Below are 16,628 nucleotides of genomic sequence, written 5' to 3'. Positions count from 1 at the left end.
ACTCTGGAGGCCAAACTGGGTTAAAGATTGTGGCTTTCCCACTCATAACTAACTGTAAACCCTAGAATAAGTTACTTTACTGTTCACAGCCTACTCCTTCACTAGTAAAATTAACAAAAATAACACTGACTACACACACACACACACACACACACACACACACATGCATACATGCACACATGCATACACGCATGCACACAATGAAAAATCAAATGAAGTAGTGAATCTTATTGGGCCTCAAAGAACCTGACACATAACATGCCCTCAGTACATGTTAGCTCCCACCTTTCCAGTAGGCTGCAGGGATAGAACAACCTATTTTTATGTGCTACAATAAATTATAATTATCAGTTCTGTATCTAACTTTCTTATGTGATTATGAACTATTGGCGTGACCTCATTCTTGCCTGGACTGGTATAATTGATCTGAAAATCCCTGTAACATGATAGAATGACTGAATGAAAGAAGGGATAAAATGACCATCTCCATACCTGCACAGCACTGAACACACTGCAAGTTGTGCATAAGCCACTTAGGACAGACTGACTTCTGTAGATGACTTCCAGAGGCTAGCCCCATATGGAGCAGCCTTGGAGATGACAGGGAAGGAGAGGCATTCACAACGCACACATCCTGCATTTCCAAGAGCACAGATAAACCTGTTGCATTGTGGTCCTGTGACTCAAGTTTATAAATTCAAATTCCGGGTTCATACCATTCCAATTTGACCCCTCATCTAAGCCTAATTGTCCCAGAAAGCAAATCCACTGCAGTACAACTCAGGAACTTGTCTTGGCCTCCCTTTACCCAATACCTCCTCCAATAAACTGACTTCAAATAAGACAGAGAAGAGCAGTTGGATGGGGAATGGCCAAGGTCCAGCTGGAAATGAGTTGCAGCAACTGGATACAGTGAATACCAGGGTTAGTGACCTGTGGAAAAAGTCTGGGCAAGCAGCAATATCTTTTGCATGATTTTTCTGGAAAATTGGTAAGCACAAGACAACCCTGAATGGGTGCTTGGTGGTACAGCTAAAATCAATCATTCTTGGAAAGGTAATGTGTGCCTTTCAGAAAAGAAATAAATATCAGTGATGTGAAATGAGTCAAAAATAAGTTTAACTCTCAAATGAGACTGCAAGAGTTCCAGAACCAGAAAAGATCCTATTTTTTTCTTCATCCTGAAGATAACCAGATGAAGATTTGTTTTTAAAGTACCAATCTATTCATATACTTGGAATGATGGATTTGCTTTGCTTTGTAATGAAGCTCTGTATTTAACTGGAAAAAATGAAACTTTCAGTCTTCTTTTTCAAATGATGTATAGTTTATGTATTTCTTTTCATTTCTTTTTCTTGTCTTTGTTTTCTCATCTTTCTCCTTACTTCCCTTTTCTGCTCTTATCCCATTTCCTTTTCCTTCTCTTCTGATGTGGATGGTGTCTTTATGACCATGTCTACAGTATGATAAGCAATGCATTGTTATAGCCATTTTAGCTGAGGCTTAACAGAAATAGGCTTATGAAAGAAAGAACAGAAGTCCCTCTTAGAGTCCTACATGATGACACTGTATTTTAAAACCAGAGATCAAAATTTATCAGAGAAAGAACCAGAATTGCAAGCCGTAATGAAAGGTAAGTGGCAAAGAGACAACATGATAAGGCCATTGGAGGTGGGTCAGGAAGTGCCAGCAACCCCGGGTTCAGAAATCCATTATAAAATACAAATAATAAGTTTCCTATCTCATAGGAGTTTGAGAAGATTAAATGAGATAATACATGAACAATTCTTGGAATTGAAACTGGGAAATAAACCTTCAAAATAACATTAGGCATTCTGATTATTATGACTATCATTCAAAATTTAACAAGATTATGGATATAAATCTGTCTCACAGAAAAAATACTGGATAAGTTGTAATTATTATTATTAACATCATCATCATCATCATTCTCATTCTCTTTGTTTTATAGCTGGTTTCTGTTTCTTTGATTGGCATCTCCCAACTGCTGCCTTACTAGATAGTCTGCTTTCTCTTGATTCAGATTTTGCTCCATCATGGCAGTTTTTAGGTTTCTTAATCCACTAAGTCCTAAGTTTTCAGTTTTGCAGATGTTTCAACAAAATTGACATAGGTGCATTAAAATAGGTTGGAAATAATAATCTAAGCTTATATGTTATTATATTGATTATTATCATAATTTTATTGCAATATAATTATATCATGAATTATATAATATATCACACTATAATAGTATATTATTTTGCTATAATATATTATTTTCCTATATCATATTACATAACAACAATAACAACATATCAATATCTTGTATATATTATTATATTAGTTATTTTATGCATTATATATTTATTATATGTAATAATATTATATAATTATATCATTGTATAATAATGTATTATGTTATGTATCATACATTACTATATTATTACAGATAGATTATATATAAGTGTTTATGAATGTTGCACATCTGAGATTATGGAACAAAATGGGTTAAGATTTTGATGTCTATAATGCATGGGTCAATCATGCCCCAAGTCCATGTCCAATGAAACTGTGTATGTCAGATTGCCTAAAGTGGAGCTTCAAATACAACTGGAATGCTTTATGGTGCAAAGCTAACTGAACAGATAAAGGCTAACAATTCTCAAGCCTTGTATCAAAACCCATAGTGGAAAACTAAAGATTTTTTAGAAACGGCAACAAAGAGGTCAGATTTTTAAAAATTAAAATATAGGCTTATGATATAGGTATAAACCAGTTTTTGTTAACAAATATATGTTAAAACATCACGTGAAGACAACTTATATGCAGAGCAAAAATGAACCAAATACTGGAAAAAAATTTCCAACTTAAAAAGATGTCTAATTTGCATGTTGTCTCGAAAAACCCGTGACAGACAGGTTCATGAACAATGCATCCTATGCAAAGAAGTGGTTTACTGAATTTTTATCCTTGTTTAGAAAGTTTCTACACTGTGTCCTCTGCAGGTTCTTGTGATTATACCATGAGGTGGGGTGAAGAATGGTTATCAGTAATATTTCTTGAATACGCCCCAGGAAGAGGGTGGATATTTAACTTGACTGTTGCACACAAACACAGTGGCTTAAACAGGAGAGGGTAAAGTGGGTGTCAGTACTCCTATACTTTAGGCATGATGTTTTCCTTCTCAACTATTCTATTGCTGGTTCTTAAGACCAATCAGATATTAATTATTTCATACTAACTTCCCTACCAGAGTATGATCCTGAAGACCAGGGACTAATGACCAGTTAATTCATTTCTGCAGCTTGGTACAAGAGCGTGGACACAGAGCATGCTCTTTGAACCCATCTACTTTGAGAGGTCACTTGAGGAAGTTAAGTTTAAAATAGAAACACTTAAGTAATGGAAATTAATGGTTATATGCATCCACATCCAGCTTTGGATCAGACCGCTTGGGATTTGGCTGAACACCTAGAAGAGCTGGGAGGGGACTCAGACAATAAACAGACATTTTCATTGTCGCCTAGTGAATGGGAGATTGGGTAACTGAGCTTAGGTCTCTTTTGCTTTGAATTCTTCATCCAATCTCCCAGCAGCTCTGCTGATCTGTTGACCTCAACTCCCAGTCATCACTCCCACTATCCTCCTTCAAGTCCTATGGTTATTTATCTGGGGACTAACCCAATAAAACTGGCCTCCCTTCCTTTGGACATGTGCCCTCAGGCCTGTTCCTCAAGGCTACTAGCCAGGGTTTCTTCCAACTGAGATCTGAATGTGTCCACACACTCTTCCAACCTCTCACTGGTTCCCTGTGCTCTCCATGATGATGCTTGATTCCTTACCATGTTTTCACAGGGATTTTCTAAAGATGTAGTCTCTGCCCTCATCTCTAATTTTTACTTTAAGCCATTCTTCTAAGAATAATTTATGTCACAGCTGAAATTCTGGACTATTTCATCAAATTCTGGACTATATTATCAAATATGCCTGATTATTTATCACTTCCAGGTCTTCTTCCCTTGCAAATTCTCCTGCCTAGAAGCCTGCACCTAACCTTTTCTGTCTAGTTTATCCATATTTTTCAAGGCTCAGTACAAACACTTTCTCCCATGAAAAGGGTTCCCTAACCATTTGTTATGGTTTGGATATGTGTCCCCAATGAGCTCATATGATAGAAAATGCAGAAATGTCCAGAGGTGAAATTATTAGATTATAAGATCTGTAACCTAATCAGTAGATTAATCCATTGATGGATTAATAATATAAAAGGATTATGGGGTGGTAACTGAAGGCAGGTGAGGCATAGCTGGAGGAGACAGGTCATTGGGGCATGCTTTTGAATTTTATGTTTTGTCCCTGGTGCCTCGGTTGCTCTCTCTGCTTCCTGGCTGCCACCAGCTGATAGCTTTTCTCTACCACTCCCTTCCATCATGATGTTCTGACTCTCCTGAGGTCCAAAGCAATGGTGTTGGCCCACTAAGGACTGAACCTCTTAAACTGTGAGCCAAAATAAACTTTTCCTCCTCTAAGTTATTTTGGTCAGGTACTTTGGTTACAGAGACAAAAAGCTGGCTAAGGCACCCACCTCTGCATCGACTGGAGTTGTGTCTTAAAAGACAGGTAAAATTGCCTGTCTAAGCAGGAAAAGAAGTAAATACAAAGGGACATAAGAATGGGATCACATGAACCATGGGGAAGCTGTGAGTGGGAAGAGTTCGTCACAATCGAGTATAAGTGACACGTACATGTGTGAGGCTGGAGTGGACAGACTGCAAAAAGTATGAAGTGCCCAGCAAATTATATGTCCTGTGTCTCAAGGGCTATAGGAAACCACTAAAGGGTTTGGGTTGGGAAGTAATATTATCGCTTCTCACAAAGCAGCATATCATTCCCTCGTGGCTGGGACAGGGAGGGGATGAATTGGAGTGGAGAAATATGAATGAGAAGAAGGGACAGCCATCACAGCTGCCTGGAGCAACAGTTAATCGTTTACCAAACATGCATGACAGTGTGACATACAATAGGCTGTACTCTAAGAGAATGTTAGCTCTGACATAGGAGTATACAAATCTTCTGCTTACTGAGGATATGGGTGATGTGACAAAAGGGGCTAGTTAATGGTGCAAAACGTTCATTAGGCTACAGAGAAAGTGTCAACTTACCAATTTTCCAGTAACACTTTGACCGCCTTCATTCAGCCAGAACCCAGGGACCATGGCGGAGAAATAAGGACCCCATACACCTGGTACAAAAATTGGGTCTGTGCTGATCTGGAAGAAAAGGGGATAATAGTGTGAAAACACTGACCCTCAGGGCTGGAGGGAGCCTTATCTTCCTCCCATCTGATGCTTCTATGACCATGGAATTCAGCATTTTGTCGAATACCTCTATGGTGGGGAAGTTATTCTCTCCCAAGGAAGATCATGGCTCCCTCTTTGGATATATTTCTAATAAATTAATTTAGATGTCAAGACAGCAAAGTGATTATTTTGTAAAGAAACAGATGAGGCATTTCCTTGCTGACTTCCGCTCTGTGTCAGAAACTGTAAAATTGGTCTCCATTCTCTACCCCTCCTGTATCCACATCCTTTTCTAAGACACTATGTGGGTCCTGCAAATGAGAAGTGGGCCTGTTTCTTAACCTCTTGAATCTGAGCCAGTCTTGTGACTCGTTTTTCCTAGAGGAGGCATACGTGATACTGTGCCAGTTCTCTAGGCCTAGGCCTCCCTGGGGCCATGTGCTTCTTTTTCTTTTCTTGACCCCCTACCTTGGCCAAAAGACATGCCCTGATGTGAAAGATTTGTGCCACAGAGCTGAATCAGCCCACTTGTCTCAGGTGCTATCCCAGATATATGAGAAAGCCCAGGCAAGACCAGAAAATCCCCCTAGTTGGCCGGCAGTTGACTATCCCAGATCATCAGAATTACCCAGCCAACCAACAAACTGTGAGCAAAAATACAGCTCTACTGTTACACTACTAAGCTTCCACATTTGTTACCTAGCTTTTGTGGAAATGGATAACTGATATATTCCTTTCACAAACATTTACAAGCCATCTAACAACATGCCTTATGGTGCTTCTTCCCTTCAAGAAGTTTCCATCTAGTGGGGAGTTATATAAATACATAAGCAAGTAGACTCTATGATATGGACCATGAGATGGTAAAGACAAAACATAGACTGTTGAAGAGGGACCTAGCAGATGAGGAGTGTGTTAAAGAAAAGTAAAAATAGAGATAAATACCACAAGACCAACTACTCAAGAGTCGGTAGACAAAATTTTAGCCATGTTGAATTCCCTGAAATGATACCTCCAATAATAAACAAAGCACAAAGTGTAAGCTTTATGCCCTTGTCAGCATGATTCAGTGAAATTAAACCAGTCAGCTACAGGTAATCAGATTAAATAGTTCTATTTTCCTTAAAAAAAAAAAAAGTTAAAGTGTATCAGTCAATCAGGAAAGAGGTCAAAGTGCTTCCTCCTTTATGAAATGGGACATGCTTCTCCATCCAGCAGGAGTGGCTGCTGAAGTCAGATTTATGGTTTTAGGAAAGATTTACCTAGAGGGTAGGAAAGAAGAGGGAGTTAGGCACATGCGGTCAACTCCACCAGGTCGTGAGGTTGGGCAGAAATCTGTTCATTTATTTATTCAACAAATGTTTATTCAGCTCTTACAATATAAGCTTGGTACTGTTAGACCCTAGAGAAGTAAACTGAATATTTATAATTTCTGTTCTTATGAACTTCAGGGTCTAGCATTTTAGCATTTTAGAGATAGACCTTCTTTAACTGTCTTGATGTCAACTATTTTAGGTCCTTTTCCACCAAACTATTAATTCCTCAAATCAGTAGATTTCCAACTTCTAAATGGGAAGGGAGTGAAGGAGGCAAGGAAACCTATTCAATATGGACATCTTTAAATTTTGCCAAATAAGGGCACTTTATAAAATAGGGACATTTAACACCTAAAATAGGAAGAACGACCTCAGGGGAAAAGACAGGTTTCTAGAGGAAACAATAGTTCAGCTTACACTGACACATTCATTCTTTACTGGTCCAACAGATGTTTCCTGACTTCCCACCATGATCCAGCTGTCTGCCAGGCACTGGACATAAGTGGTTAAAAAAAAAAAAGTGCATAGTCCTTGCCCTCATGGAGCATGGCACTCTGACAGGAAGGAATGCCACCAGGGTATTCAGTCATTCAGGTTTGGCCGGGACTTTGCTTTAGAGCTGAAAAACCCCTCAGCCTCAGCCAAACTGGGTAATTACTTACCCTAAGACAAGCATTGATCAGACCATCACAAAAAACATGTAGTTACAAACTCGGATGAGTGAATGAAGGCAAGCTATGCATATCATGTGAGCACAAAGGTGAGGTGCCTAATACGGGGGAAAGCTTTGCTGAAGAAGTGATGCGTGAATTATGATGTGAAACAATGTTCTCAGGTGGGTGAGTGGGTGAGTGTGTGTGAGTGTGTGTGTGAGAGAGAGGGGGACGGGATGGAAAGCACTCTAGCCACAAGGAACACCCATAAATTGGTACTCATTTTTATCGCTCTGCCTTTGCCCTTGGAAAATTTTATGAATGCCAATCCTAGAAACTCCTACTTTAAACTGAATTCCAGAGTTTCTCTGGGGTGAAGAAGATAGTCCATATCCATAATCTCTCAGAATGCAGGGTTTGAACAAGTAGATGGATACCCTTCAAAGTCAAATCATCTTTTTGTACCCTGTACCTGCTCTCTCCCAGAGCTCTCAGCCCCATCTGATGGGCTAGTCTCAGAGGTCCTGTAAGCTTCCATGGCCCTGCAGCCAGTAAACCGCCAAGGTGGGATGCTGGGGGCCATCTATGAACCATGTGTGGAAACTGAGCGACTTTTGAGTCATTAGGCAGGGAAGCCTGGTTTTAGGAACTCCCAGTCGTAATCCACTAGTTGGAGACTGCCTGATTCATGTGGCACCCTGTCCTAGCTCACTGCTCAAGTTCAAGCATAGCCTCCTAGAGATGGGGGTAGCATGCCAAACACCAATCAACCTGTTTACAGCATGACCCCTGCTACATCAAGAAACAAGCACTGAAACAAAACTCCCACTGAAACCTTATCCCTGCCTCTGATGTACTTTCCCTTAAATAAAAAATTGGGGCCTTTTTTAGTTTTTCAGTTCCAGTTCCTATCAGGATTAGAAGATCCATCAGGCACTCCACTTTTTATATCTAATCTTTGGCTTTGTTTTATTTCTTACTGATTATTTCAGACTTTTTATTTTCTTAGGCGGCTCATACCTCCTGAGCAGGAACGTGCTCTGTAGGGGTGCTGGTCACCCCCTCATAGTAGGATCTAAACTGAGCAGATTTTGACTTCAAACTCCTTGAAACACATTATCCCCTGCCTCCTGCCTCCAGTCGCACCCTTTAAGGATGTTACTGGGTGAGCTGCAGTAGGCCTTCAGGAGAAGATCATGACTCTGCAGCTCACAAATGTCCCATGATGGCCTTACCTTGTTCTGTCCAGGAAGACAGTTTTGAGCTGACTTCTGTTTGTGCTCACTCATCTGGCAAGGCACAGGATTTTCATCAGACATTTCAAGTAAACTAAGGAAACACAGAGTACTTCCCATCACTTCCAAACCCTGTGCTTCTGGAGGGAACAATAAGTTTATTTTGAGAGACAGAGTTACAGAATGCACATTTGTATATTTATGGGTTCTTCAATCCTTTGCAGAAAACTTAAATATTTGAAAATATTTTTGTGAAAGCACTTCCATGCTGATGGCTATCTTGGCCTAGAAGCTATTTTGTGACTGAAAAGGAAAGGGCTCACTGCACCACACTGATGTTACGTGACTACAGAATGCTGATGACAGGTGACCTATAAGATATGACATTCCCGTAACAATGGCTCTGCTGGCAGCAACAACTAAGTCTGACTGGGTACTCAGTACAGGCCTATTCTAAGCATATTACTGATATTAAATCACCTAATCCTCATAGTCCTAAGGAAAGATACTGCCCATTGTTCCTATCATGCACATGTGTAAACTGAGGCCAAGAGAGTTAAAAACATGTCCAACATTACAAAAACACATAGCATTAAGGCAGCACACTCGGTTCTATATTTGCCTCTGCCAAATGATATCCTTGATTTTAGTCCACCTTCATTTCTTAAGTCTTTCCCCTGTGTTTGAAGGGTAGAAAGCAAGGGCCACTGGAGTCAACAAAGGTTCACTCACAGTGAAGAAATCTCTGGCCTTGATAAGTAGGTTAGGCTGTCTTTATTTCCTAAATGGTTTCAATAGGTTTTCTGTGATCCACTGGTGAACAGTTGCAGAAAGAGCAGGGGTCAGGGCAGGGTCAAGACAGGTATAACTTGATTTCATTTCTGATGCGTTGCACTCTAGACAGGTGATCTTATTCAAGATAGCCTTTCTGGAATTCAGTTTCCTGAATTCCAAAATGAGAGGAATGGATGAATGTTGAGAACTTTTGTGAAAATTAAATATACTGCCACAAACAAATCAAATATTCTGTGTTAAAACATTTGCTTTTCTTGCATTGAGGTCTATGTGATGGAATTGTCAGGTGACTGGTCGAATAAACATAGCCAAAAGTAATTGCAACTACAAAGGAAGTCTTTAGATCTGTCCTTGGCATGACCTTAGTCAACCATCTTAAGTATGATGTGGAAGATGATACAAAAGTAAAGCTTATCATATTTTCAGATGGCAAAACTTGGAATGATTGCTTATAGGACATGTCCAACTCAAGAATCAAAATTACCTTGGAGAGCTAAAATACTCTGTGAAATTCTGTTTAAAAAAATCAGTTAATCTTTGTTGAATAGTTTAAACTTGAACTTCACTTAAAAGGTACTGGCATATGGAATCCCATTATGATGTATAATTATAATACATTATTTTTTTCAAAAAAGGTACTGGCAATATTCTCTTGCACAGACTGGGTAGCAGATGTGTGGATATTCCTTTAGTGTTGTTTAAATTGTATATAAACATTTGATATAAATATAAATGTGTGTGATATAAATAAAATTATAAAAACCCCAACAATGTCCAACATTTTGTTGTATACTACATGGAGGCACAAAAATCAACAAGGCTATAAGAATAATGAGGCAAAATAAAACTACTAATAATAATACTAAGGTGGATGGCCCCAAACGCAAGGAAATCCTAATGTGACAAGGGTAGACAGTGAATTTAAAAAAAAAAAAAAAAAAAAAATTGCAATAAAACATGCCAAGTGCTACAATGGTATAGGAAAGAATTTTTGGTAGGAACCCAAAGGAAGGAACAGCAGGCTGCCTGGAGAAGAGTGAGCACCTCACGGGCAGCTGCACTGAAGCCACCTCTTTGAGCTTGGAGGGATGAGTACGTGTGAGCATAGCAAGGGACATCCCAGGCACAGAAGGCTCAGTATCATGGAGCTTTAATTTTTAAAAACCTGTATTTGGGAAAAGTCTCAGAGAAATGACTTTCTATGTCAGGTCATAATAAAAAGGAAAGAATAATAATAATAATAATAATAATAATAATACCAACAACCACAACAGCAATATTGTTAAGCATTTATCATTGCCACAAAGTCATACAGGCTCTTTAAACACACCCTCACATTTGATTGATGAGTTTAGGCCATTAACATTCAGGGTTATTATTGAGATATGATTTGTATACCCAGTCATTTGGCTTATTTTTGGTTTTTAAGTGAGCTTGGTTTCTCCTTTGAGTGGTTTTTCTCTAAAGTACTTCCTCCCTTTGCTGACCTACATTGTTGTTTTTCATTTCCTCCTCATGGAATATTTTGTTGAGAACATTCTGTAGTGCAGGCTTTCTATTTGTAAATTCTTTTAATGGAAGGATTTTATTTCATCTTCAAATCTGAAGGTTAGTTTTGCTGGGTATAGGATTCTTGGTTGGCAACCATGTTCTTTCAGAGCTTGAAATATGTTGTTCCAGGCCCTTCTAGCTTTTAGAGTCTGGGTTGAGAAGTCAGCTGCTATCTGTATTGGTCTCCCCCTATATGTAATCTGATTCTTTTCTCTCACGGCCTTCAAAATCCTATCTTTATTTTGAATGTTAGGCATTTTCATTATAATGTGCCTTGGTGTGGATCTGTTGTGATTTTGTGCATTTGGTGTTCTGTAAGCCTCTTGTATTTGATTTTCCATTTCATTCTTCAGGCTTAGGAAATTTTCTGATATTATTTCATTGAATAGGTTGTTCATTCCTTTGGTTTGTATTTCTATGCCTTCCTCAATCCCAATAATTCTTAAATTTGGTCTTTTCATGATGTCCCATAGTTCTTGGAGATTCTGTTCATGATTTCTTACCATCTTCTCTGTTTGGGCAACTTTATTTTCAAGATTAAATATTTTGTCTTCATTGTCTGAGGTTCTGTCTTCCAAGTGGTCTAGTCTTTTGGTGATGCTTTCCATTGAGTTTTTTATTTGGTTTATTGTTTCCTTCATTTCAAGGATTTCCGTTTGGTTTTTTTTGAGAATCTCTATCTCTTTGTTGAAATGATCTTTTGCTTCCTGCAGGTGCTCTTTCAGCTTATTGGTATTATCATTCATTGCCTGCATTTGCTCTCTTATCTCATCCTTTGCTTCACGAATCATCTTAATCATGTATAATCTGAAGTCCTTTTCTGACATTTCTTCTACCATACTGTCATTGGATTCTATTAATATAGAATCTAGATTTGTTTGGATCATTTTCTTCCCTTGTTTTTTCATGTTGTTCATGTATCTTCCCCTCTAGCGCTGCAGATCTGGGGTATTGCAGATTTCCCCCTTTAGGCTTATAGTGGCCCTATAGGTTTCCAAAACCCTTTCTTTAAGGGGAGATCAATATTAGCAGTGCCCAATTCAGACACTATGCAATCCTAGACCAAATAGCCCCTGAGGAGAATAACAAAATTGTCATAATAAACAGAATGAGTTAAAATATTATCTTCAATAAAACAAACAGATTTGCAATAAGGTCTGCAATTTTCTAATGGAGGACAAAGAGGATGCAGAGGGATGCAGAATGTGGCTGTTAATGGGATAAGAAAAGATTATACAGAAGTTCTAGATAATAGAAAGGGTGAGAGTGTAATCAAAAGAAATTGGATGTTAGCATGCAAAAAAGGGAGAAAGAGACTCTGAAGGAACAGGTAAACAAAAGGAAAAGAGAGCAAGAAAAGTAAAGAAATAAAAACATATTTTTTCTATAAGGAGAAAAAAGAAAATCTACAATATAACAGTCATATAGTAATGAAGCCTCCCAGTGTTCAGTAGCCTGATACATGAGAGGTACCTGACAATGAGCTTCAAGCCTCCAGCAGGCATCTCAGGATGGGATTTGCCCCACCTAAAGATCGGAGCTACGGCTTCCAGGATTATCCAAGATGGCTGCTCTGGCTTCAAAATATGTTGGCAAATGGGGAGCTGCAGCTCAGGGTGTGGACGTGGTCAGCTGGAGGTCCTGGAGGTGGCTGCAGTTGGTCAGGCAGGGATCCTGGAGGTCTGGTGTGTTTGGTGTGGTTGTGGGATCCTGGAGGCCGTGTGCAATCAGTCAGTCTGGGGTCCCGGTGATAGGGTGCAGTCAGTTGGTCTGGGGGTCCTGGCTCCAGGGAGCAGTCAGTGGATGTGAGGGCCCCAGAGGCAGGGAGTGATCGGTCGGGCTGAGGGATCCTGGAGGCGGGGCTCAGTCAGTCCGGCCAGGGGTCCTACAGGGCCTGGCTGTTGTCTCAAAATGGTGGCAGCCAGGTGTAATCAAACCTGCAGGTACTGTAACAGTGAACTTTCAGGCAATAGCAGGCAGCTGGTGCTCCACTGGCTTTGGCGATCAGTTTGCTGACTGTTGTTGGACGATCAGGAGGTGAACCTTGTGCGTTGGGTGATAGATAGGTGTAAGGCAGGCAATGGACAGGCAAGAGGCAGGCAAATGGTGGATGATAGGTGCCTGACAGTGAGCAATCTGCACTCAAAAAAGGCGTAGCTATGCTGGCAGACTGCTGGTCATCACAGCAGACAAATGGGGTAAACATCAGGGAATCGATAAGCAGCAAAAACTGCCTCACAAAGAAACAGATATCCTCTGCTTGAAATCGGACTTAAGGAGCGACAAGGAACGCAGCCTCCCTCTATTTTGCCATCTTGGATTCCATCACACCCTCACATTTAATACTTACTGCAGTGCAATGAATTAGTAAACTTAACTCCATTGTTGAGGAATTCCATGCTGCAGGTAGCCAAATGGCCAGTAAACAGAAGTCAATTCAGAATCCAAGGTATAAACCACCCATTTGTTTCCCTCTCTAGTCTTCCTTCACCTTGTCCATGAAAAGTAGATTAGACTAGAAAAAGATGCTTACTATCTCTTTCATCTTTGAGATTTTCTAAGATTCCATGAAACTGAGATATTCTATCCTAGAAGGTCAATCAGAACTCTCAAGAAAGGGATTTCAACTTGTGCCCTTGTACAAGACTTGTGCCCTTATATGGTCTGAGGTTTGTGGAACTGCCTTGGTCTGTCTCTTGGGGTTTCTCCAAGTGCCCACTTGTTCTATTGCCCCACTAATCTGTGGCCAAGATTACTGGGGGTTGTTCTTTGGCTGTCATGTTTATAGATTGTACTTAATGCCTACTATTTACAACATCGACATTGAATAAATATTCAGCAAATATTTGTTGGATACATGGCGAATGAAAACTGCTGTTTTAAACATGAAAAGGAGTGAGCGGATAGACTTCAGAACCATATAATGACAGAGTTTCTGTCTTCCTGAAGTTTATAATCTCATGGGAGTGGAGTTCAGGATAGGCTGGGGGGGGTCACCCAGGTGTCAAGTGACTTGTGAGTATACATGTGCATTCAGACTGTTAACCTGATAGTATGTAGAGTCAAATACACTCAGCCTGTGGTATAGCTAATGGCAAGCACAAAGGGGTAAGCAAACTGCCAGGATCAGAAACGGTAACAGACTGGAAGCCTCTCTCCCTGTGCTTGGCTTCTCTTTGTGTCTGTGCCCAAGCTGGCTCCATGAGTGAATACCACTGGCAGGGCTTCCTCCAAGGCTCTGCTCCCGTCAGATGAGGTGCCCTGCATGACAAAGCCTAGACAGCCACTCACACCTCTTTCTGGGCAGATGTCTGGTTAGGTGCAGGGAGCTGCTCCTGCTCCATCTATGCTGTCTACCCCAGCGATCATTCTGAGGCTGACCTGACCTAAGCCTCTGGCAGGGGCAGGAGACAGGCTTTGGGCACCACTAGTCCTGGGAGGGAACAGGAGGTTTTGTTTTGAGTGCCCCTGGCTAGGTTGGGATTTTGAGAGGGTAGCCACAGGCATGTTGTGGGACTGGGTATTTCCGTGGTGGCTCATCTCTTCTTCCAAATGGACTATGCTATCATCTTACTAGAGAAAAACCATTTATACACATTCCTGGCAACTCCTAGATCACCTTGCAGTTCCAAAAAGAGCAGAGAAACCTGTTCATGAGTGGGGCTCCCAGCACTCACATCTACCTTTGCCCTTCTCAGACTGAACCGTAATGAGCTGCTACCACGTCTGCCTCTCCTAAGGAAGATACAACCATGTCTTTTCTTTAAGGCAGTGATCATGGTGGAGTAACATGAGTACAGATTTCCAAGTCAGTCTACCCTCGGTAATTCTGATTACGTCATTTACTGGCCATGAGATTTTGAGTTTGTCTGAGATTCCGTTTCCTCTTCTGAAAATGGAGATATTCTCATCAATCAGAGTTGTGTATAAGTCCTGGGTGCTGCAATGTGGATAAAGACCCTGGGATGCAGCATATATTCAAGAAATGATAAGCAACAGACAGTTTACTTCTATGCCTTTCTGGGACAGCAGAAAGAACAAGGGCCTGGCTTTAGGCCCAGTCTCTACCCCATTATTAACTCTATGTCTTTGGTGGGCTCTTCCCTTCTCTGGGGTCCTCTCTCATGATTGTCTCACTCTCCATCTCCTGGAGTCAGCTCATCCACTCCCATGTATGTACTGACAACTTTTATGCTTTTGAGCGTCACATTTTTATCCCAAACAGTGAGCACCAGAGTTCCACACTGGCTATTTGACCTGGATATCCTGGCAACATATCCAAAATAGAACCTGTCATCCTTTCTCCCAGGGATACTCTGGCTCTAGGTCCCTGTCTCAGGATACCATTCCTGACTTATGCAGTTTTTTCATATGTTTCTCACTGGTCACTGTTTCCTGTCAATTATATTTTTCAAATGCAAACCTTCCTGTTTCTCCCCATTGCTATCACATTAGTCTAGACCCTGACATGTTTTGCTTGTTTTGACATGTTTTGACATGTTTTGTGACAGTGATGAAACTGGTTTCTTTGCTCAAATATTGTGCTTCACCCCACAGCTTGTCAAGCCCTGCTGAATCTATCTTCCCCACCTTTAGCATAATGACCTTTCCAATATACAAACCTGATCATATCATGTTCCTCAGATCCTTCAGAAGCTCCCATGACAAATTAAGACTCTTTCTGACCTACTTTTACCTGTTCATTTAGCCTAAACACTATGTTATCAATTCTTAGTTCTTTGCCTCTATTCTTTCTTATTGAGACACAACTATCAGAGGCTAGACTGTATACTTGGTGAACAACTTGAAATTTACCAACTGTGCCATTTCCTTTTTTATCTCTGAGTCTTCATAAATTCTACGTCTTTAACTTGAAAACACTTTCTCTTACCTTCCCCTGACTAACTCTTATGTGTTCCTTTAAGATCAGGCTCAATAGTATTTCCCTTGGAGATAATATTCTTACACCCTGACTCCTATCCCAATGCTGGGTGAGGATGTCCTACCAGCCTCCTCCCTTAACACTCTGTACCTCCTATAATGCAGGCTAGGCCTACATTCTATGTGCCTACATGTTCATATCTATAAATACTTAGGTAATGTGTAGTAAATATGTAGTAGGTGTGCAATATGGTCTGCAAACTAAACACCATGCAAATGTAGGGCATGGCTACTATTTCATTATCACAACAATATCCATCTGCATTAAGAGAAATAATAAGATATAAAACAAATCCAAGGGTTAAAGGTACAGCTCAGTGGTAAAGCATGTGTTTAGCATGCGCAGAGTCCTGGGTTTGATCCTTAGCCCTGGGGTGGGGTAGTGGAACATGTCTCATAAACTGTGACACATAGTTCATAAAGCTCAGGCTTGCCAAATTTTCTTCTCCTCAACTCAGAGGCTTCTGAAAAAAATTCTCCAGTGAAGAGTTTTCCCTTCCTAGAAACTCAATCTCTTTATTTCAGTCTGAGCAAAACAAGAACATATGAAACCTGTCCACAGATCTCCTGGGGCTTAGCAGTTTGAGCAAGCAGAGAGGGCACTGAGCAGTTTTGTCACCCAACCAAAAAGTCCCCAAATTAGGGATGGAGGGAGGCAGCCAAATGTTGTCTACAATGTCCTAAATTATTTGCAAAGTATTTTGGACTCCTTAAACCCTGAATTCCTCATTCTTTATCATCCCCAAATCCATATGTGATCACAATAGAAATTTAATCCATATGTTTCTCATTCACTTATACTTTACACACCCAAAGTTGCTTTGCAAGAGACAC

General features: G+C 40.3%; 1 protein-coding gene across 14 annotated transcripts in view; it reads right to left on the bottom strand.

The window, feature by feature from the left end:
* FGGY (FGGY carbohydrate kinase domain containing) overlaps window positions 1-16,628 on the bottom strand; it is a 411,751-nt gene that overhangs the window by 138,269 nt on the left and 256,854 nt on the right. For 13 of the 14 annotated variants that reach the window (XR_013757719.1, XR_013757720.1, XM_079103863.1 and 10 more), the window contains one exon: window positions 5,166-5,273. The exons of the other annotated variant lie outside the window; for it this stretch is intronic. Coding sequence is in view for 11 of the 13 variants with exons in the window: in XM_079103863.1 (XP_078959989.1) it covers window positions 5,166-5,273 (108 nt within the window). In the remaining 2 variants the exon portion in view is untranslated. The remainder of the gene's footprint in view (window positions 1-5,165; window positions 5,274-16,628) is intronic. 14 annotated transcript variants of the gene reach the window in all.

The sequence above is a fragment of the Sciurus vulgaris genome, assembly GCF_902686455.1.
Source record: "Sciurus vulgaris genome assembly, chromosome: 1".
Lineage (NCBI taxonomy): Eukaryota > Metazoa > Chordata > Mammalia > Rodentia > Sciuridae > Sciurus > Sciurus vulgaris.
This window is presented reverse-complemented; position numbering and strand designations above follow the sequence as displayed.